The 23,039-nt window shown below is 38.5% G+C and overlaps 3 protein-coding genes across 3 annotated transcripts; all 3 read right to left on the reverse strand.

Moving 5' to 3' along the window:
• Window positions 1-2,062: 2,062 nt before the first annotated feature.
• LOC122646379 (putative uncharacterized protein DDB_G0270496) lies at window positions 2,063-10,703 on the reverse strand. The gene is made up of 14 exons (XM_043839930.1): window positions 10,558-10,703; window positions 10,369-10,467; window positions 10,147-10,277; window positions 6,993-7,065; window positions 6,654-6,728; window positions 6,430-6,540; window positions 6,244-6,286; window positions 4,648-4,744; window positions 4,151-4,253; window positions 3,980-4,075; window positions 3,817-3,849; window positions 2,917-3,016; window positions 2,490-2,574; window positions 2,063-2,373 (listed from the first exon to the last, which is right to left on the reverse strand). The coding sequence occupies exons 1-14, from the start codon at window positions 10,669-10,671 to the stop codon at window positions 2,265-2,267; spliced, it is 1,269 nt and encodes a 422-aa protein (XP_043695865.1). The 5' UTR covers window positions 10,672-10,703; the 3' UTR covers window positions 2,063-2,264.
• On the reverse strand, window positions 7,308-21,499 carry LOC122646377 (glutamate decarboxylase 4-like). Its single transcript, XM_043839929.1, has 7 exons — window positions 21,386-21,499; window positions 21,084-21,288; window positions 18,188-18,388; window positions 17,432-17,900; window positions 17,095-17,147; window positions 16,212-16,730; window positions 7,308-7,318 (listed from the first exon to the last, which is right to left on the reverse strand). The coding sequence occupies exons 1-6, from the start codon at window positions 21,469-21,471 to the stop codon at window positions 16,233-16,235; spliced, it is 1,512 nt and encodes a 503-aa protein (XP_043695864.1). The 5' UTR covers window positions 21,472-21,499; the 3' UTR covers window positions 7,308-7,318; window positions 16,212-16,232.
• On the reverse strand, window positions 14,193-16,203 carry LOC122645251. Its single transcript, XM_043838576.1, has 2 exons — window positions 16,132-16,203; window positions 14,193-15,587 (listed from the first exon to the last, which is right to left on the reverse strand). Exons 1-2 carry the CDS (start codon window positions 16,201-16,203, stop codon window positions 14,193-14,195), a joined length of 1,467 nt encoding a protein of 488 aa, XP_043694511.1.
• Window positions 21,500-23,039: the final 1,540 nt, after the last annotated feature.

Here is a 23,039-nt window from a genome sequence, read left to right on the forward strand (position 1 = left end):
CCCCAAGGTTCAAAATTCAGGTATCGGATTCGGTATCGGTCATTGCCAAAACCTTTCCAGATCGAGATCGGATCGGTACAAATGGATCAAGATCAGTAAAAAACCCCCAAAATTGTTTTTTATGGATCGGGTCATGTATCGGCCAAAGTTAGTAGATGTTTTGATCTCAGGATCGGATTGACCGATATTATCTGGATCGGATCAACCGATATTATCCGGATCGGATCGGTCAATATCGGTCAGTATCGGCCTAGATAATATAAAAAATAAAATAAAAACTTAAAAACTTCGAAAAAATAAAAAAATATTCAATCGAATCGATCAAGGATCAGATAGACCGATCCAACCGAGTTGGCCAATCCAAGGAACGATCCAGTCAAACCTTTCTGTATCAGTCAAATCTTGGGATTGGCCTCGACCGATACCGATCCAATCCAACCAATATCGGCCAATCCGATCCAAGATTACAAACCAAGAACAGCCCTAATTATTAGTGCGATTTTCAATAATTTATTGTACAATTGGAATATCTGGTTTAAAAGGGCAAAAGGTCAAAAGATATCGTGATATCATCTAATAGCGAATCTATAGTTTTCAGAATAGCCGAACTTTTTAAAAACATGTTCGATTTTTTTTCAAAACTCTGCCGAACTTTTCAAAGTTCAAACATGCTCGAACAGCTAAAACGTTAATCGAACATTTCTAAAATTTTCGATTTTATTTCAAATCATAGGCGAACTTTTAATCCGAATTTTTAAAATCCAAAATGTGTTTAGCGATTTTTGTGCCCGCATTTTTCAAGATAAACGTACTTTTCAAAAAAAACGATCCGCCTTTATCATCCGAACTCGAACTTTTGGCTCGAGAAGGGCACTTCTTTGGGCGATCCAAAACCTCCTCCGTACTTAACCCCAGGAGAGTCTTCTTCTGTTAAAGAACTTCCACCTCGCTCATCAAATTCTGTTCAATCAGGTGCTTACGGTCAGATTTGATAGAGAGCATTAAGATAGATTTCAGGTCGATTGGATCAGAGTATTGACGAAAGGAAGACGACGACTCTTTTCCTTCCCTACCATTTCTTCTTTGTCTCTTGGTTTCACTCTTCTTGTTCCATATATGCGCTTCCCTTTCTAGTTAACTCCTATATTACTCAATCAGGTAGGCCCATAGCAAACCTAAATAGGGTTTGTATTAATGTACTAAAATGCATTAGATAGACTAGTATTAATGGACTGGAATGTGTTTGTGGTGTTGATGACAAAAAATAGAAAGTATATGCAGAAAACTATCTCACATAATGAGATGTGGGTAATTGCAAGAACGTTGTTAGAGGAGAGACCAACTTCAAGTAATTGTCACATACAATTCAAATTTTTTTTAAAGTTTGTTCTCTGTGCCGCGGGCACAGGCTGCGCCTAGACACATGGGGTGGGCACAATGACTACCCTGCCACCCTGAGTGGCAGGCCCATGTGTCTGGGCGCAGTCTACGCTGCGGCATAGAGAACATGAGCCCTTCTAATATATTAGATAGATGTAGGCTGAGCAATGATTTTAGGGAAAAAAAATGCTACCTAGTCGTGGCTTCTACACCAGATACAGCACAGCCCAAAAGTACCACCTTGCCCCCCATGAAATAAAAAATCACATCTATATTGATACCCCTACGTGCGCTTTCAACGGCCTCCATGCTGGTGCAGGCATTACAGGACTCATTTCGTCAAGCTTGAGAAAGGACTAAGATCTAATTTTGCCCAATAGACTTCTAACCATCCTTTACATTTCCATAAAAAAAATTCTCATAAATTCCAAAATTTTAATGGCAATCATATTAATTAGGATACGAATAGAAAAAATGACTAGGCATAAGGATAAACAAGAAACTAATTGGTCACATAATACATGTTAGAATAAATCAGCAGTAACTCCATTGCGTCTAAATAATGAGATTGTTGAGGTACAACGTTTGAGACTTGCTAATCCAAGATAATGACTCGTTCACTGCACCAACCGATGGCATGGAACGCATCTGGAAACAAAACTTCATGTATCATCCATCTACTCTGCAGATGGTATCTCTGTACTTAGCAGAAGCATTTTCAATTAGCCATTGCACCAGCTTTTGCTGCAAAATAGACAGCCATTCTCCGGAACTCCAGTATGCTCTGAAATCGATTAAGATAATATCACACAATTACAACACCCATAAAATGATGAACTTCACATCATCCTCTCCAGACAAGTAGACTAGGCCACAGAAGCACGCTATTGGTTTTTCAAGCCAAACAAGTTCTCAAACAACTTTGGTGCCATTGGAGGCTGGTTCATAGGTTCAGGAGCCATGAAGTTGACAACCTTGTCATGAACATGATACCTACATCATTGATAGAAACAAGGGAAAATTTTTAGTAACCTCCCTGAAGAGACTGAAAACACTTATTACTAAGAAAATCATGTGGGGAAGCTGGCATTAGTCAGCTGCATTATAACCTGATCTTACGGTTCTTTGAAGCACGCCTGTCTACAATCTTCCGTTTCTTGGTTTGCAGTCTCTTCAAAGCATATAAGGCGGTCTCTGTGGAAAAGTTAAATAATGGGGGTTTTCAAACTAGTGCTCCATTCATACCTCCACCGACTATTAAATTATGGCAAGTGTAAGACAAAAAGCAATTCCAGACATCCCATCCTATGAACATCGTGATAATAAGAAACAAATTATACAAGTTCCACATACAGAAAGGTTTTCTAGAGAGCATGGGAGATATTTCTATGTGGAAAAAGAGCAGTGGTGTGGAAATGGCTTCTCACACTGTTGTAGGAAACCCTCCCCTCCCCATATTATTACTTAACCAATAGAAGTGGTACATAGGGAAAGAGTTCTCTAATGAAAAGAAAGTGGCAGGAGAAAAGGCACTACCAGATGATTTTGCATCAAATGTCTCAAAGAATTCCTTTAGGAGTTGCTGATAAAATTCAGAATCATCCAAAAGCTCAGGGTCTCCATCCACAGTTACATCCTAAAGACAGTAAAAAAGACAAATAAATCACAAAATAAATATCATGATTGTCCAAGCTTGGACGACAAGACTAAGCATCAATTGATCAAAATCTGTAAACCAGTCATAAAGCAGAAAAGAAATAAAATGAACTAACAAAGAAAGATGGCAACACAATACAATCTTCAACATTTTCCTGATTCCAGCAAAATGCCTGTTTGTGCTCATCTTTTTGAAGTTTCATAAAAACACTTTAGTATGATCTTTTGGAGGCCCTAGAATTAATAAAAGCATGACCCTTGAGAAGAGAAAGAAGCAAAATTCTTATGACCAAGCTGCAGGCAGAAGGAAATGATTCTAGACACAGTTGTTTCAATATGGATGGGCTAAGTCATCCACTTGCAATCTCATGAAGCAATGGTAGGTACACCAATAACTGTGTTTCCTCTATTACTTTACAATTGGTTCAAGCACGATCAGTGCTTAAAGGGACATTGGAACTCCATCTGAAATGACTAGGATGTCTGTTGGTTGTCTCAAGTATTTCACGTTTTTTCGGAGGCAGGGATACCATCAAGGATGGAAAATGGCTGAAAGTTGGCCCTCCTGCCCCCAACTTCAAGAATTGTTTTAACACCACTGAGCATTGTTCATTTTCCCAAATTCAAGTATGTCAGAATGTTTATAGACAAACAGAACAGACAACTGCACACATACAAGCTATTCTTTCATCTACTCTTTAAAACAAGCTCAAATCATAAGGGGCACCACATGACCCTCAAATTAAAAAACTGAAGTACACAGAAATAAGATGAGTCAACCTTTTCCTTAAAATTGGGTTCTGCCTCAGGGACCTGCAGGAGCAACAATCAAGTAATTAGATGTATAGATATAAATTCGGACAGAGAATATGCCAGTATCATATACATTTTCTAAGGGACCATACAAAAACTTCAGATTTTCAGGAGGGACTAGAAAACTTACAGATCCCAAGACACCCACTGTTGACCTATGTAATTGCATGCTCTTGAGCATTTTACTAGGGTTCCTCATATAATCAGCAACTTGTTCGCTAATATTCTGCGCTCAGGTAAAGAAAAAGGGTAAGTCTTATAGTTCAATAAGACCATGTGTAAGCCAGCATTCGAGATGCACCTGATTAAAAGCTTTTAAATTTCCTTTAAAAGCAGCTGCACCAGTTGTCACTTGAGTCTTTCTCTGCCATTTATCTATTGACTTGTTCCTAAATGGAGCTATTCTGCAAGTTATGAGGAGTAAGAATATGGTATCACGAAAGGTGTGCAGAAGTGAAACAGTGTAATAAGCAATAGGAATGAGTTAGGAAGAATCACTGATGCACTTGCAGCACTTCAACTAAAAAAAACAAGGGGCTATGGTAGTAATGGATGACCTAACAAAATCTAACTCAGTTCAAACTCCCAACTAAATGGGATTGACGACATGAATCCTATTTTGTCATTCAACCCTGTCTAAAGCCAGACGACCCAACAAAATTAAAACCCATATCACGTCAAGAGAGGAATGATAGCCTTTGTGCATGTTCTCCCTAAAAGTTGCGATTAAAAATATGGCTTGGACAAGCACAAAACGAAAGATTGGAAGACCATGCATCCAGTGACTGAGCACATTACCTCAAATGCATTTGATATATCTGTGACCATTCGTCTTCACTCTCCACACCCAAATTCTTAGATGCTTCAGTATCCTCAGAAGACCCCTTGATGTTCCCTTGATAAGAAACAGATAATATCAATATCTCTCCATGCTAAGAAATTATAAAATATGAAACACTATTTTTCCCATATAGAACAGAACTTAGGGGCCACAGTAATGTGTATGCATGTGTGTGTGTGTGTGTGTGTGTGTGTGTGTGAGAGAGAGAGAGAGAGAGCACATAGTCGTATCTGAATCATGGATCCCATCCTCAAAAAAATCCACACAATAAGGCCCCGTTTGTTTAGAGGGGACTTAGGTGGGGTGGGAAAATGCTGATGTGGCACCTCAAAATCCCACCCACAACTTGTTTGGTTAATTTTGGGGTGGTGAACTTGCAAAAGCTCAGGGGACATCATTAATTGCTTTGTCTGCTGATGTGGCACTTCAAAATCCCACCCCTTCACTATCCAAAGTCCCACCAAATTGGTGGGACTTTGGTTACTGTTCATGAGAAAAGTAACTTTACCTCGACATTTCTACCCCAATAAAACCCCACCAACATGTGGGTCCCATCTTCTCAATAATCCCACCCCACCTTCCCCTCTAAACAAACAGGGCCTAAGTTCTTGAGTCCTGGAAACTCTTGGGGATACAAATTATTTTCCAAGGGTTACTGCCAAAATAGGGGAACCCAACAGGACCACTGGTTCCTGATTATGAGTAGTTGCGTACTTCTATAACATAATGCTATAGTATGAAAATACAACCAATTGAAGTTGTCGGTCTTGTCGTCAAGTACATTCACAAAGTAGGAAGTGAAACTAAGATTGATTCATATCTCCTTAGTCTTAGCCTAAAGTAACCCAAATTAGGTTATGGTTAGCTTATAGACATAATTCCAGCCAAGTTATTAAACCTCGGGTCAAATTAGAATTTGGCTGTTTATAGTTTTCAGGTTGACCTTGATTTCTCCAAACTCAAACTGCCAATTTGCTCCTTTAGGTTTCTGCATCAAAAGTGCAGCAAAAGATGATAATCACGCAGCACAAGCTATCCCATAAAAGGAAGTCAATGCCTCCCAATTGGACCAGCCAATTTAGCAGTTCCAAGCATAAAAATCCATCAGTGCAGGCACCTTTTGCTCTGCTGTCAAATACAGAAAAGCTTTTTACACAAGTTAAAAAAAAATAAATGATTATTATATACAAATAGTCATCAGAACCAGAAAACATTGATATGACAAACTCATAAAAGCACAGGAGATGGTTGTTAGAAAATAACAATTAAATTCTTTTAGGATACATTATCATTTCTTACAGAAGAGTTTCTGAAACTTATATGACAAACTCATAAAAGCACAGGAGATGCATTCACTAGTTGATATAAACTAGTGATATACATGTACAAATTACGCAGCGAAATACAACTTCCATTCAGAATATCTAAACAGGGTGGGTGGACTACTACATCAAAATTATTTGAGTCTGTGAATCTATCAGAGAATTTCACAGAGAATAACCCATAACTCAGAAGTTTGTTAAAGAAAACTACATGAAAGTTTCATGCCATACCATTTTTAGCTTCAGCAATGGAAAGATTCTTCTCAAGTAAAGCCTGTCAAAATAAACAAATAAAAGGTAACCCACCAAGACTGCAGCAACAAAATACGAATGGCAATGATGGTTGTCAAAGGATTTTGACTAGACATCGCCTACGTAAAAGGTGCAGAAGAGCATCAATGCCTGGAAGAGTTGTACCTCCTGGAGTTCCAGCAAAGAATCCAAAGTCTGCTTTGATGAGATTATTAGTTCTGAATATGCTTCATCAACTGCTTCGTTTGTCCCAAGGAACAAAGATCTAAGAGGCTCCTGTGGAAGTTTTTCATTCATTCAATGACTATAATGTTACAATATAAAGCAATAATTCAATACAAGTTCAATGCTTGGAAGTCCTTTTTTAAAGGGTCACAACCAAAGCAAACCTGTGGCAGTTTATTTGAACTTGAGAATGCTTTCTGCAGCAGAAACCTTAACTCGAGCGCTTTGTCCCAGAGAACCTTGGGGGAAGAGAACAAGTAGAATATTATTAGTAGCAAAGCAGCACTAGAATGTAGATTGATGTCAGTTACTATACAATCTGTATAATACATATAAATGAAACTAATAATCAAGAACTGTAAACCAAACTAGAGCAAGTCACCAACAGATGCACAAAAGTAATTGAAAGGCAAAGAGGTACATTGTCGAAAAAATATCATGTCACATCATGATTGAGATAAGATTTTGATGAGTAACTATCAGTTGGCTAGGTTGATCCATACCTTCTGATTCTTCACTGCCTGACCTTTCAGAAGATCATCATCCTTATGGCGCTTCAAATTCTTCAAAAGATCTCTGGATAAAAAATTAGGGAGAAAAACAAATACTCATAAATAACATATTTTGTATTATGAGAACCAAAAGTGATCAATTCATCACTTAAAAAAGGAAAATAAATCCTAACTCCACTACTCCTAGTATATCTTTAACTAATTTGAAGAAAAAGAAGAAAATAAATTAAAAATTGGGTATGTACATATTGAGTAGCATCTGATGGTATAGTTGCTATTGAAACCTCATTCATTTCACTCTCATAAACCACAATGTGCTATTTATTATACATACAAAAAATTTAGTACAGCTGTTTCATACTTGAGCTGATCCAGGTGTCAACCTACCAGGGTTTGAAACTTTAACTATTTGACAACCTAGACCCCATGCACTTATACATTCATCCACTACAATATTCCCACATGGAATGCTAATGGTGTGGCTTTGTAAAATCACCATGCAGTGATGCAGGTTGTCAATCATTACCTCAGGACCAAGCTAAAACTAAGCAACTCAAGAAATTTAAGTAATGTTATCTACAAAATATAAAAGCATTAAAAATCCATTTTATTGCAATATTGTAGTATATCTCCTTGAGTAAAGCAATGAACAACGGAGGCCTTTAGATGCTCTCGTACGGAGGAATGATTTGATTCAGATTAAAGGAGCTAACAGAGCCAGGGGCAGACCTAAAATGACTATGGATGAAGTGGTGAGGAAAGATATGCATAGCTTAGGCCTTTATCAAGTATGGGTTTGAATAGAGCTGATTGGAGGGTAAGGATCCATGTAGCTGGGATAAGGCTGAGTTGAGTTGAGTTGAGTTGAGTAAAGCAATGAACAACACATATGGTAGAAGTGGGAAAAAAAATGAAAGAATGTACTGCCTGGGCCCTAGTCATTAAACTGAGCAAATGTAATGCCTAGCATAATTAGTTGTATAAATAATGTGGGAGTACCTCAAGGTTCAAACGACCTTTTATCTTTGGAATGTGTACATTCAACTCAAGGGAGGTCGAAAAATGAATGGATTTGCATAGGTGTTTTTCTTCTCAATCTCAAGTCATTTTAAGAGTTACTTCCTTCACTTCTCTTCGGATTACTTTTAAAGGTCAGGACTTACCCATTTAATGCAAGGGAGGTCGAAAAAAGAATGGATTTGCATAGGTGTTTTTCTTCTCAATCTCAAGTCATTGTAAGAGTTACTTCCTTCACTTCTCTTCGGATTACTTTTAAAGGTCAGGACTTACCCATTTAATGCAATCTTAGTGCCATCTGAAAGATTAAAGGTTTATCCTTTCAACAAGATTAAGATCTTACGTTTCCAAACTCTTTTTGGTGGGTGGTTATGACCAACTACTGTCAGATTACTAGGCTCATACATGTCAAGGCGTCACCTCATGGTTGCAACTTGCAAGGCATGAAGGCCCCTCTTAAGGTCCAAGGTGACCAGTCACCCAGGCCCAAACCTGATGATGTTGCTCTCCACATGTTATAAATTTCAATCACTTTTTATTTATAGCCTTATAACGTTCTGAAATTTCACTTTTGCCCCTCTTATCTTCTATATTTAACCTTTATAAGCCTACATTATACATATACTTGCACTTATAAGATGACACGTACCTAGAAAATATGGCCTGGCATGTAACATATGGTGCTTGCCTTGGGCGCTCATTGCCCTTGGCCCAGCCAAGGTCTTGCCAAGGCTTCAAGGTGGCTTGCCACCACCATGGCTCACCTTGGCGCTATGGTAATTATGGCTACGCTGCAGCTGAATTTCTGTTTTAAAACTTCACATTGAATTAGGAGTCAAGCAAAGCTTTACTTCAATAAAAAAAAGGGAAAAAGATCTCTACTTGGTGGTGTTTCCTACGCCCTCTCACAGGGCACAGTGAGATGACGCCTCTGCCCCCTGGGAAGATACCCAGGTGTGCTCACCCATTGGCCCAGATGTTTGTGTAGAGACCTGCGACCAAGTAGAGATCTCTTGCCCATAAAAAAATAAGGAAGTGCTCATTACAATTGCTAAAGTTGCAATAAGAAAATTTGTTTGAGTCTTGGGTTCAAAATCAGAAATTTTCTGTTTTTTTTTTTAAGCTAAGAAGTTGCCACGCAAAGAGGCAAGGGACAACAAAGTTTATAATGGTGTGTTGTGGTTGTTTAATGAATTGAGGTGTCAATGATTTGTTTCCTGTTCTTCTCATTGGCGCCTTCGAGTCTAGTCTGCACTTGCAGTAAATCCAAGGCGAGTTGTAGCTCGTTGCTCTTTTGTGCTGCTTTCAACTTTGTTATTGCTTGTTGGTTTTTTCAGTTGGGAATCGGAAAACAACAGAAAATCTTTAGCAACATGCTTGTTGGCGTTTGTGTGATATCTGTTTCGAGTTTATTATCTAGAAATCAAAAGAAAAGAAGTTTTTTTGCCTGCTAGTCATTGATGACTTCCTCGCCATACATCAACAAAATTAGGGATGCAAATGGCAAGCCGAAAATTCGGATATTATTTAGATCTACATCTATTTATTTGCATAACCAAATACAATTATGTGACATATCAGCTTCTACAACATTTATTTCAACTTTACTTTAATAACCAGTGCACGAGGCTCCAGCTACTGCAGGGTCTGGAAGGGGCAAATCGTAAATGTCCTTTAATAAATATTATTAGATAATATTAATTGGATGTCATCATATTTGAATCCAGATAAAAGATACATTAAATGGATTTTAAAACTCAGATATTGACATCTTCAACTCAAATTTACTTTTACATCATTATATAAATATGTCCAAATATCTTAATGGTTTCTCTAACAAATACAACACAAATACAACTGGAATCTTTTACTTATTTTATCAAAAGTGATCAAGATGAATGTAACTTGGAAATACAAAACATCATGCAATAAAGAACTTCACAACAGGGAAAACCGTAAGCATGCATTTTTGGTCATGAGTTTTCAGACATCACTAGTAGGAAAAATGGTCACCTAATAATCAGATACATGTTCTTCCCAGTGAAAGCTTCAAGAACAAAGAAATGAAATTACTAAGTATCTATAACCTTCTTCAAAATAAAAATATTAAATATGTAAGAAATCTTACATCTGCTGGTTACGAAGATTTGAATACTCTTTTTCAAGTTCCTCCATCTCAGCATCCTGTCGGCTCCCATGTCCTTTCTCCTGCTGCTGCTCCTCTTCCTCCTCCGCTTGCTCCTGCTCCTCGTCCTCTGCCTTCAATATGGAAAAACCAGAATTTGATAAACATTGTGTTGAAAAACAACGACAATAATAAGAAGAAGCCACTTCAGATATGGATAACAACAGTTTCATATTCCGAGTCACTCTCGTCATCTGAAAATTCCTTCATTTCAGCATCCAGTAGAATATTTGGTTCTTCCTGCTCCTGCTCCTGCTCCTCCTCCTACATAACATAGCTTCAAATTGATGAAATCCATGAAAAGATGCAATAACACAAATAAATCTAAAATAAACTCAAGTATGCCAAAACAACCGTTTCAACTTCCGGGATGCTTTCATCTTCTGAAACAGAGATATTGCGATCAAGTCGTCTTTTTTCCTTGGGTAAACGATCTGCTCGTCTTGGTTTCTTTGAAACTATCCCCATTTTGAAGCACTACAAAATTCTCTGTCTTTATGATTCACAAAACTAATAAACAACTGAAGAAAACAAATAAGAATAATCATATATATATATATAGATAGAGAGAGAGAGAGAGAGAGAGATAGATGAAAGATTATAATATCAGATTTTACTCGTTTGCGCTCAAGTTCATAAATTAGGTCTTGGCAAGAGAGACGCAAACTTAAAAACTCTTTTGAAAAGGGTTCACTCGGATTTCCGGCAAGTTGAAGGTCATCTCGCCAAATGAAACTAGGAGATTGGGTTTCTGTAATTTTGGAGTTGTTAGGATAACAGAGAAGATCCCTTCTCATCTGTTCTTATCATATTCCAATAGCAGATGCAGAACAAGGGAAGAAGAAGGGAATTCGAACTACGGAGAAGAGGAAGGGACTTACCGAGAAGATGTCCAGAAACTCGTTGGCTGCCGCTGCAATCAACTGAGATTCTGGGAACGAAGAACTGCTATCAATTTGGAATGGAAACAGAGAAGAGGAAGGATGCTCAAAACACTGACTTGGAGACTCGCCGGACTCCGCTGATATCGCTTGGGAACGGAGACGAGAAGAAGAAGGGGGCTGGGTACCAAAACCAGAGAAAACGAGAAGAGGCTGAGAAGTTCTTCTTCCCTCTCGATTTGAGGTTTTGGGTTTTGGTTTTGGTTTTTATTTATTTTATTTTTTTTAAATTTTTTTATAACGTTTTTTACGGTTAAACGTATTATACGTGTTTAATTCGCCACTTTTTAATACACAAAATTTTTCTGCTTTTTTTTCTGAGATATGCAATTATATTGTTGATAATCTGGCAAGAAATTTGTTATCAATTTCGTATAATACAGAGTGGCTGTATCCAATCCTTAGCTTCATGAGTTAGTTGTCCAGGAAGCCTTGTGTAGTTCACGGTTTCCTCGTGAATGAATCTTCCATTTACTGAGAAAAAAAATTTATACACATGTATAAGCATATATTCTGGGGAAAAGTTGGAAATAAATGACGAAAGTGTGCCGTAAGGTTTTATGTACATATACCGAAGGGAGGAGTTAAAGGGTGTTGGTTTAAAACCCGAACCAAAACCGGCCGTTTAAAATTGCACCAAATTGAATCAAAAAATTCGATTTGATTTCGATTTAAAAAATGAAATTTCATTTAGTTTGGTTCATTTCGATTTCAAATAAAAACAAATGTTGGTTTGAATCACGTCAAACTGAATAAAGTGTAGCCCATATTAATGGAATCGGATCCGAATCTAAACCATATTAAACCCTAAAATCATGTCTTTGTTAAGTTGCGTGAAATTACCTACTATGGGTTTCCTTATTGAGTTGTATACAAAAGGTTGAAAGATATTGGATTGACATTGTGGGACTCTATCTTCATGAAGTTGTAATTTCCTTCTCAATTTTTTTTTTAGTTGGCTATTTTCAGTTAAATCGAATTACTGAGACTGTGTATGAACTGAATGAAACCAAATAGAATCCGAACAAAATCAAAGTTCTCGGTTTTGAAGTTATGAAAATTATTCAGTTTCAATTTGATTTTGTTTTGTACATATCCTAAACCTGACCAAAAAGTTGGAACTGAACTGATCGACACCCTTAAGAGGAGTTAGAGTGTGAATTTGGAGCCTAGACTGTTTATCGAAATCCAACCAAATCGTTTAAATCATAATCGATATGCCAATTATTATTTGGTTATTTTTATTTTAAATAATGAATTCAAATAATAATTGGTTTGATTCATTATTGAGCAAATAAACCGTCAGTTATAAACCATTTAGAACCGTTTAAAACCAATAGAATAACATGGGTTCTTGAAGTTTAGAGAGAGGGAGAGAGACTGAGGCGAGTAGAGATAGGGTGTGAGATGGGGAGTGGAGTCCAAAGCCGCCCCTAGTTAGCAAATTCAAATTCGAAAATTATTCAGAGAATTATTTAGAACAATTAAAGAGAGGTGAATTAATTATTTTTATGGTTTACTAAATGAAAATAATATACGTAATAGTATCTTAGAAAAGAAACTACAAAAATTAGGGTGGCTGAAGCAAACGAAGCCTTAAAAAAGATGAAGATAGGTAAAGTAGTAGGTCCCGATGGTATCCCGATAGAGATTTTGAAGAGTGTTGGAATTTGTGGTTTATCAATGGCTAATTAAGTTATTTAATAAGATTTGAGCACAAGAAAAATGCCAGATTTATAAAAATAAAGATGATATTTAAAACTGTAATAGAATAACATGGGTTCTTGAAGTTTATAGAGAGGGAGAGAGACAGAGGCAAGTTGAGATAGGGTGTGAGATGGTGAGTGGAGTCCAGACCTGCCCCTAGTTAGCCAATTCAAATTCAAAAATTATTCGGAGAATTATTTAAAACAATTAATTAAAGAGAGGTGAACTAATTATTGTTACGGTTTACTAAATGAAAATAATATACGTAATAGTATCTTAGAAAAGAAACTACTACAAAAATTAGGGTGGCTGAAGCAAAAGAAACCTTAGAAAAGATGAAGATAGGTAAAGTAGTAGGTCCAGATGGTATCCGATAGAAATTTTGAAGAATGTTGGCATTTGTGGTTTATCAATGGCTAATTAGGCTATTTAATAAGATTTGAGCACAGGGAAAATGCCGAATTTATAAAAATAAAGATAATATTTAAAACTGTAACTATAGAGACTTATGAGTCATTCTATAAAATAATGAGAGATTGCAAAGAAACTAATATTTCGAATAACCAATTTGGTTTTATGCATTAAAAATCAACTACAAGAGCTCTTTATTTGTTTAGGAGATTGACAATTTTCCTTGAGGGGAGGGGGTCAACATGAAATTTTTGGATAGACCAATTATTTGGCTCAAACAGGGACTTCTTTTTCTCCAGATGATGATTGACGGGATCCATATCACCACAAGAGGTGGGGAGGGTCGCTTCCGAAGGAGGAGGAGGAGTCCAAGTTCGAAATAGAAGAAGAAGAAATTAAAAATTGGGAGAGAAAATTGTTAGAAAAAAAAAATAGATGAGGAAAGTAATGAAATGATAGATGATGAGAAAAATAAATATTAGATAACAAGTAAAAGGATGTGTAATTTGGATGTTTAAAAACAGCAGGAAAGATGGAAAGTAAAAGTTTTTTTTTTTTTTAGGAGAATCAAAAACAGCATTTAAGGTAGGGGAATATCAGTGAATATAAGCTAAGTGTAGGAAAAATGATAGTAATCGTCCCAAAAAACAAAAACAAGGGCTACGATCGTGTTAGTTCTCGATATCGATCGTCGTTGATACTGATACCAACACTGATCTGTATCGATTGTAACAAATTTTATTGACTTAATTTAGATCAATAATCATTTTTTCATTAAAAAAAAACCCATATTCATACCATACCAACCGATCCATATCAATCAAGTGTCGAAATTAATCATGGCTGATGTCAATGAATTGGTCAATACAGTCGATCTCGATTTTTTTTGGTATAAAAAGGAGCTTATATTATATCAATATGGTATAAAGACTACATTCTGAGGTACCTCTTACCTCCAGCATCATTCTGAATAAAAGTAGAAAGAGCCAGAGGAAGAGAGTCTATACATAAGGAAATCTCCATGGGGGAGTCCACCAAAGACACCAAGTAATCGGCACAACCATTAGTTTCACGAACCTGATGCGCAAAAGAACAATTGGAGAAGGAATCACGAAGCCGCCAAATATCCTCAATCAGCCATCTAACACTCCATGAGATGTGAAAGGATCCCACAATCATCTGAATAGCCATCATTGAGTCCGACCGAACTTGAACATGAGATAGGTTGTGTGATTTGGCATGCAGGAGTGCAGCCTTGATAGCCTGCAACTCCATATGGACAATAGACACATCACGTGCACCACCAGCAACTGCAAAAATAGGACACCCCCGATGATCCCGACCAATCACACCATAACCACCTCGGTCTTGCCTGACAGAATCATCACAGTTCAGGACGACCCAACCTCGCGGCGGGGGTGTCCACACATGAAATGAAGCCTTAGGATGCACAAACGAAACATCAAAGCCCCAACCACTGAAAAAGGCCCTATTAACCGCATCATCAGGAATCGGCTTAGTAAAGTTCACAAAAACGCCACGCGTGTCAGAAAGGACACACTGAAGAACAGAGGCAGCAGAGTTGCATTTGTTCATAAAAATCCTAGCATTCCTCTCCTGCCATAGCTTATAAACAGATGCAGTGAAACTAAACCTCCTTACCCTGCTATAAATAGAACAGCCAATAAAATGCTTCACCAACCAACGAACCTCCTCATCCCAGGTACCCAGGGGGCCTCTATTAAAGCCATTCAAGTGTAAGACTTCCCTCCAAACCCCTGCCGAGAAGGAACATCGAAAGAGCAGGTGGTCCAAGGAGTCTGTACCATCCTGACAAAGGACGCAGGCAGTGTCAACCACGAGGCCCCATTGCGCAAGTAAGCAGCGGGTCGTTAACTTCCTCAAGCAAGCCAACCATGTAATAAAAGAAAAGCAAAGTTGGGAAGAGGGAAACCAAACCAGGTCACACCAAGGCAACTTCGCACCCGGAATACGAACAACATCCCAAGCAGTGCGAAGTGAGAATGCCCCATTCGCCGTAGGGGTCCAAACCGCCATGTCCTCTGGTAGCCTAGAGTGGATCTTTGTATTGACCACCTCAGCCCACCGTGCCTCAATCGCCAGATCAGCAGTTACGTTCTCCCAAATGTCTCCATTATGGAACAACTTCTTCACACAATCAAATGTATCACGTCCAAGAGCTTCAGCAAGCAAAACGCCATGGCCACCAAGCGGCCCACCCGGCAGCCAAGGATCGGACCAAAGCAGAGTACTACCACCGTCCTTAATCAAATACTGAACACACCCAACAGCAATTCCACGAGTCTGCAGAATTTCTCGAAAGGAGAACGAGCACAAAAACTGATTTGTGTACGAAACCCCTTCACAAATGATCAATGATGAACCTTTCTACCTAGGACTTGGCCACAAAAACTGATTTGTGTCCGGTCTAGACTCTAATTCCAACAGCCATACCTCATTCCCTTTTTGAATTTAGCTCGTCTATAGGGAGGCGTGCGCCCGGGGTACTACCAGGGGGCATCTAACGGTTGAGCTGTGCCGCACACATCTCGGCACATGCCTAGGGATGTGTACAACACAGCCCAACGGCTGGCAGCACCCTGGACGTTCCCTGCTCCCTGGAGACGATCCTGATCCCCCTTTTCTGAGGATGAATATCCTTTACACTTTTTTAAAATGATCACATTCTAAACACCAGAAAGAATTCTCCAGAAAGCTGTCACAATATAGATATGTCATGACATTATGTACAATGGCTCAAGAAGTTTGATCCAAACCTTGTTTCTCAGGTCTATATGAGCTCTTATAGGCAACTCACATTCTTTTAAGTAGACTAATAAGTTCTTACCAGTAAGATCACTACCACCACATTTACATGAAACATAATCTTTGCAGGGCTAGAAAACTTCCCGCCACTCATACAGAAACACAAAATTAAGTAAGAAAGGCTCAACAGACCCCATTTGTCTTCTTACGATCGACAAGCATTTTCCAATACCTGGCTACCTCCTCTTGGACATCTTTCACCTCTTTCTTGACTGCATTCCCACCTATACCATCATTTACTGTTTCTTCCACATTGTCTGTTATACGAGCAACTTTAGCTGAAACCCGGCTAGGAAGTGCATCTAACTCCTTTATAACCTTCTCAATATCTGAAATTAGTCGCTCTGCCAAGCTTCGACTGAAGTCCTCCCTAATCACCACTCGAAGGACAGCAATGTGTTCTGCATTTGCTGGCATTGTGTATGCAGGGACAATCCATCCAAATTTCCTCAAACTCTCTGAAACCTCAAACACAGTATGCATTTTGCCATCTTTAAGAGAGAAAGCCACAAGGGGTACTCCCACATCCTTTGAGACAATGTCAAACCGACCTGTCTTCTCTAATCCTTCCTTCAGCATCTTTGCATTGTCTTTGCAATTTTCCATGATATTCTTGTACCCCTTCCAAGAGAAACAAAAATAAAATGATAAGGTTACTTCTCTTTCTTAGTTTCTTATGATCATCACTGGATGTGCCCAATCAAAAGAGACTCACCAGTTGAAAACCATATAATCCAAATGATAGTTAAAAGGAAATTGAAAAGGAAAAAACAGAGTTTTGAAAATGAAATGATTCACTGGTTCTCTTTAGCAAAGTTTTATCACCAAGGTTCTCTTGTAAGGAATTCCACCTAGAACCTTGTATTCTTGAAGTGTATGATAACAATACCCTTTCAACCAAAAGAGAATTAAAAGAAAATGCCAACACACACTAAAACAGCCATTAGTAAGAGTTTGATTCACATTATGAGTTAATGAAGATTACCTCAACACCCAACCGAATTAATTGATAATATTGAGCAATTATTTGACTGGCACCTGTAGGCACAAATACACAAAAAGGGTTAGGGGAAATGTTTCAGTTGCTTGGCCTATTATCCCCAGACTGACATGTTACCCTCAATCAATTACCATATTCAGAGCATTGGTAACCATTTTAATGGTAGTTGTAAGTCAAACAACAAAGTGGAAAGCTTCAGGAACAAAATTCTCAAAAATTCTGCCAAAGATCCTTGTAGAAGGACCAGAAGTGGTGGCTGGACAAGAAGCATCAGAGGTATAAAAACTTAACCATTACAAGTTTCAATAAATGAACATAATACCTTTAGAGAAGTTGAGGGTGAATGTAGGTTGATCAGCACCAAGATAATTGATGTGGAAAATGAGCTCTTCTGGCAAATCATCCTTGGTCCTCCACACAACCCAACCAACACCAGCATAGACAAGCCCATATTTGTGGCCACTAACATTGATGCTCTTCACCAGAGGCAAGCGAAAATCCCACTTAAGTTCAGGGTACAAAAAAGGAGCAATAAATCCGCCACTTGCAGCATCCACATGAATTGGGGTGTCCCAACCAGTCTGCTTATTCTTCTCTGTGAGTAGATCATTTAGAAGTTTGACATCCTCAAACTCCCCTGTAAGTGTTGAACCCAAGATTGCTGCCACACATATGGTGTTCTCATCTACCATCTCCGCCGCTTTCACAGGGTCCATGACATAGTAGCCTTCCTTCAATTTTACTTCCTTCAGTTCCACTTCGAAGTATCTTGCGAATTTCTCCCAACAAACCTATTCAAGACATTTAACAGTACTGTTGGTACAAGATGATTGAATAATCTTCTTTCATATAATCAGTGCTAATAATTTGGCAAACATGATACAACCCATGTTTTAATGCTCCCCATAGAAGCTATAATTGGGATCCAAAAAGCCAAACTACTCATAACCTTTCAAGTTTCTTGCCTGCACTTCATGACCATTCTGAATTTTGTTCCAGTTTAGATCCACAAAAGAAGAATATGAAAATGACAATAAGAATAAGGTGGATCACGATTAATATCATTGATGCTACTTGCCTGCACATTAGCACCAGTCACAATGTTAGGCTTGTCATAGGGTTTACCCTCAGCTTTCCTCTTGTTCTGCCACTTCCTTTTGAAGGCTAGTCCTGCCAGCATTATTGCCTCCGATGATCCTACTGTACCCACTCCCACAGCTGTCTCACCATCTCCAACTGGGGCGTTAAAGAGGTTGGCTATCATATTCACACAGCGATTCTGTAAAGCAAACCAACTAATTAATCAAATGCTGAAATGCAAATGCATGCTAACAGCATCCTTTTCAATGTGGGAAATATTGGAATCCATACTTGACAAATAACTACTCATCAGGAACAATACAAGAAACAGAGCTCAGGGGACTTAAAGAAGGAATCCAAAAGGCACTTCTATTGGACTGCAGGAAGCTAACAATCTGGACGGATTCAGAGGTGCTGAAGAATTAGATCACATGCCAAGAAAATCACCCTTGGTCGTGGGAACTCTACCACATTTTGTTGGACATCAAAACCATTTTGGATTCTCTTCGGTCTGTAAATATTTTCAGTAATTCACATGCATGTTGTTAATGTTACTTAAGTCATATTTTAACATTTTTTACATTTAAATGTGATTATGCCATTGTACCCTCTAGGACCAATGTCATAATTTTGAACATTTTGGCTTTCAAATTTCTCGTTTTCAAAAGCTCCATCATATCACTAGTGACCTAGAACTTTAATCATTTTTATACAATTAACTTTGGTTTTGACCATAGAGTTAGATTTTCTTATTTAGGTAAAATACATCAATTAGATTAATTAGGATGCATAATGTACATAATCACCTAACTTAAGAGTAGTAATTAAGATTAAAGCATCAATCTTAATTTGCCTAATTAGATCCATAAATTTCAACCAAGATAATCAAAACCTTTCAACAAAAAAAAAGCAGTTTAATTAGGTGCATAATGTGTATTATACAAATAATACACAATAAAGTTTTGTTTAAGAAGACGAACCATCAGCTATATGGTTGCTAAGTGCCTAATACCTCCCCAACTTGTAACTTGACACTTACCTAAAGATTTGGGACAAACCATACATTGAGTCTTGAAGTTAATTTAACTCCCCTTCTGCAAAAGACAGACACCATTCATAGGTCATTGACCCCATAGCTAGGTGGTGACTCCCGTTTTCCATCACATCCCCCCTGTCGTGTGATGACCAATCACTTCCAATCCCGTATGAGACACTTTCTTTTTATTGCCCCTTGTTTTATTACCAAAAATTGTTTAAATCAAGGGTGAAAAGAAGATTTTCAAAAAAAATTTGAAAGTGAATTATCATTGTCATTATCAAAGATGCCACAATCTTACAGATTTTAGATGTCACAATCTCAAAGATTTTTTGAGTAAAAAGAGATAGTTGAAAGTCGAAACAAAATAGTTCTTTTTAAGTTCTATTCTTATCAAAGGGCAATATGAATGTTCTACATGTTCAATCAACACACTAAAAGAGTTATATAATATATCCGGTGTAGAAGTAGACCAACATTTTTGCTGGCAAATAAGAAGTTTTCAAGTTCATGCCCAAGTAATTATTACTTCTTGGGTAAACTATAAATGTGAAATGACAGGATTAACATAGGGAAAAGAAGTTACAAATTATCCCATACTTAAAACGCTTGAGAATGTTTCAATGGAACTTCTAACAACAATATTAAAAAATAGGGAAGCAGTTTTCTGTACGGGAGTGTGGCCTACACCAGCACTCCCATGTGTCTATCTCTCCTCATTAAAACAAGTGGGCAGAGGTGTCTTTTCACATGGGGAGGAGAGAGATAGACTCATGGGAGTGCTGGCATAGGCCACACTCCCGAACAGAGAATATTTTCCCTAAAAAATAAAAAGAAGATTATGGTATCAGACTATCGGTGCCTCATTTCATGAGAGGAAATTACCCGAGGGTATCAAGTAATTAAACTTCGTTGATATAGATAAACACCCCTGGATTCGTTATTAGGTCGTGTGATTTGATTAGGTGACCCATATTTGGTTCCAACTCGGGCACAATAGGATCCGGCTCTTCTCCAGGGAGCTCAGCGCCCAAGGAGTGGCCAGGGGACATCCAAGGGTTGGGCTGTGCCACACACATCTCGATGCATGTCTAGGGATGTGTGCGACACAACCCAACAGCTGGATGCTCCCTGGGCATGCTAGGCTCGTTGGAGAGGAGCCCAATCCGGCAAAATATGTCCCTTTCTACCAATGAGCTGGGTCTTTTTTCTTTGTTCTCTCTGTTGGATTTAACATTTTCTACATGTCGAGCTCTCAGCCCCAAATTGAGCCGCACTACACTTTTAAGGAATTGGGGAGGATTTTTTTTTTTTCCCTTCGAACCGATTAGCCGGTTAAACCTAAATTACATGAGCATACCACCAGGTGAATGTACACCTCAGAGCCAATCACATCTTAATTTTGTTTTCATAAAAACCCTTCTTCCCCTTGTACATAACACAAATAACAAAAAAAACAGGTGATTGGCTCTCACATGTATATTCACTTGTTGATACGTGCAGTGTGATTTAAGGGGATGGATTGGTCTAACGTTTAAAGTAACGTTAGAGAGCTCATCTGACCGTCCCCGAGACTCCAGTCAACAATACAGCAATAACCCCAAAAAACTGACCGTCTGATAAAAAAACAAAAGATACTAATCATGGGACCCACTCGAACTAAGGTTTGAGATAACTGACGTGGTTCGAATCGTTCAACTTTTTCTGTTTCTCCCCTTATCAGCCAAATTTATTTCAATCTCAGATTCTCATGAACATCCAAATAAAAAATTTCCGAAACCTTATTCGCGAACCAGAATCAGATACTTTACCAACCAAAAAGCAATTTTATCAAAAAAAAATTGTTAAAGAGACATGCCTGGAGCTCGGTGGTGACAGGGTATTCATCCATGTCGACGTAGTTCTTGTTAATCGAGGACATGATGAGCTTATCACACTCAGGCTCCATCCATGTAGTAACAAAGGAAGCTAAATTCAATCTAGGGTTTCCATCCAACATCAGCTCGTCGCTTATGATCTGATACGCTGCATCTTTCGGTATCGAGTTTTCCGGCATCTTAAACCTGCAATTCCACCCGTAAACAAACCGATCAGAACTATAATCTCAAAATCTTAAAAAAAATGAAAGAAAGAACCAAAAGAATCGATCAATCAACCGACCTGGGAAGAGATGTGCGGACATATCTGGAAGCGAACGTGCAGTTGAGATGCTCATCTGGGTCTCCGATCGTCGCTGTCACCACCATTTTTCCTCTCTCTCTCTCTCTCTTTCTGTCTCTGTGCTTCTTGTGTGTTTGTGAGTGTGATGAACAAGAGAGATCTGTGGAGTGGAAGAGGTTGGGTTCTCTTCTATATATAGTGAATGAATTGTAACCGTAGAAGTGATTCTACTGTTAAATGATAATTTCTCTGAAGAGACCGAGCGTAGAGGACACGCAGGTGGGTTGGGGAGAAGGTGTGCGGTGTGGTCCCACTCCCAACTCCCAATATGACAGTGGAGCCCACTAGAGGTTTTAATTTGCCACCGACGATAGCTAATTAGCTAGAGACGCGTTTGTGGCAGTTACTCACCATTCGCTCATCTTACTACTTCGAAGTTTTGGCGGTGTGGTGTGGCGCCACGACAATAGACACTAGAGAGGGCTTGATTTTGAATGAGTGGAGCCCACAGACACAGTATGGGACTATAGAATATGGACACGTAGATAGTGTATCACACTGATACAGGACAGATGGATGACGCACATCTTTCATGGACAAGAGCAGGACCAGTTTTGCTGGGCTGGACCCTCCAGCTCCCGCCACGGGCTGGAGGCATGATTCATAATCTCGGATCGGAATGGCCGATGTCGGTTGGATCAGATCGGTATCGATTGAGGTCGATCCCGATATTTGACCGATACAAAAAGGTTTGATTGGATCGTTCCTTTGATCGGCCAACTCGGTTGGATCGGTCAATCCGATCAGATCCGATCCTTGACCGATTCTACTAAATATTTTTTTATTTTTTCAAAGTTTATAAGTTTTTTAAAAATATTATCTAGATCGATACTGACCGATATCAATCGATATTGACCAATCTGATCCGGATAATATCGACCGATCTGATCCCGAGATCAAAACATCCACTAACTTTGGCCAATACATGACCCAATCCATAAAAAATCTATTTGGGGGGTTTTTTGACCGATCCTAATCAATTTGTATCAATTCGATCCCGATCCGAAAAGGTTTTGACAATGACCGATACCTGTCCGATACTTGGATTTTGAACCTTGGCTGGAGGAGAGCCAAATTCATTATTGGGAAAATTTCTTAGATCTGCGAGATTAAAAAAAATATTACAAGATAAGTATAATTTAAATTTGTTTTACATCCACAAATTTAGATTTTGAAAATATTTACCTAATCCCCAAAGTAGTTAGTTCTCTTTCCGTTCAACAAGAAAATATAACTAAACTTTCTAAAATACCCTCTAACATCATTTGTTTCCTTATCGGTTATCACAGGAAAACTTTTTACCAAAAAAAAAAGGTTATCACAGAAAACTGGTAAGTATTGGCTCGCTCTCTCTCTCTCTCTCTCTCTCTCTCTGTATATATATGTGTGTGTGTCTTTCTCTACCCTTGTTTTAGCTTTCTTTTTTTCCACTTCTTCTCCGTCTCGGGCTTTCCCTCCCCGTTGCGTCCATTCGAGGCCTTCCCTGTGATAAACCTCACCAAGCTTGAGTGCGAGAGGTATAGCAGCACCTATAACCATGCACCCTTGCGATGTCAGGTCATGGTGGTTATGGGATACGCATGATGTACTCGGT

This window comes from Telopea speciosissima, chromosome 11 (genome assembly GCF_018873765.1).
Source record: "Telopea speciosissima isolate NSW1024214 ecotype Mountain lineage chromosome 11, Tspe_v1, whole genome shotgun sequence".
Lineage (NCBI taxonomy): Eukaryota > Viridiplantae > Streptophyta > Magnoliopsida > Proteales > Proteaceae > Telopea > Telopea speciosissima.

What these genes read in the sequence shown, in the direction of transcription:
- LOC122646379 (XM_043839930.1), bottom strand. Translation starts at nt 10,671, where the DNA reads ATGGGGATAGTTTCAAAGAAACCAAGACGAGCAGATCGTTTACCCAAG. An exon ending in GTTCAAATAAACTGCCACAG is followed by an intron (nt 6,541 to 6,653) that starts GTTTGCTTTGGT and finishes AAACTTCCACAG; the next exon opens with GAGCCTCTTAGATCTTTGTT. An exon ending in CTTTGCTGGAACTCCAGGAG is followed by an intron (nt 6,287 to 6,429) that starts GTACAACTCTTC and finishes TTATTTTGACAG; the next exon opens with GCTTTACTTGAGAAGAATCT.
- LOC122646377 (XM_043839929.1), bottom strand. Translation starts at nt 21,471, where the DNA reads ATGGTGGTGACAGCGACGATCGGAGACCCAGATGAGCATCTCAACTGC. An exon ending in CTGTCACCACCGAGCTCCAG is followed by an intron (nt 18,389 to 21,083) that starts GCATGTCTCTTT and finishes TTTGCTTTACAG; the next exon opens with AATCGCTGTGTGAATATGAT. An exon ending in TGACTGGTGCTAATGTGCAG is followed by an intron (nt 17,901 to 18,187) that starts GCAAGTAGCATC and finishes TGTCTTGAATAG; the next exon opens with GTTTGTTGGGAGAAATTCGC.
- LOC122645251 (XM_043838576.1), bottom strand. Translation starts at nt 16,203, where the DNA reads ATGAGTGGCGGGAAGTTTTCTAGCCCTGCAAAGATTATGTTTCATGTA. An exon ending in TGGTGGTAGTGATCTTACTG is followed by an intron (nt 15,588 to 16,131) that starts GTAAGAACTTAT and finishes GAAATTCTGCAG; the next exon opens with ACTCGTGGAATTGCTGTTGG.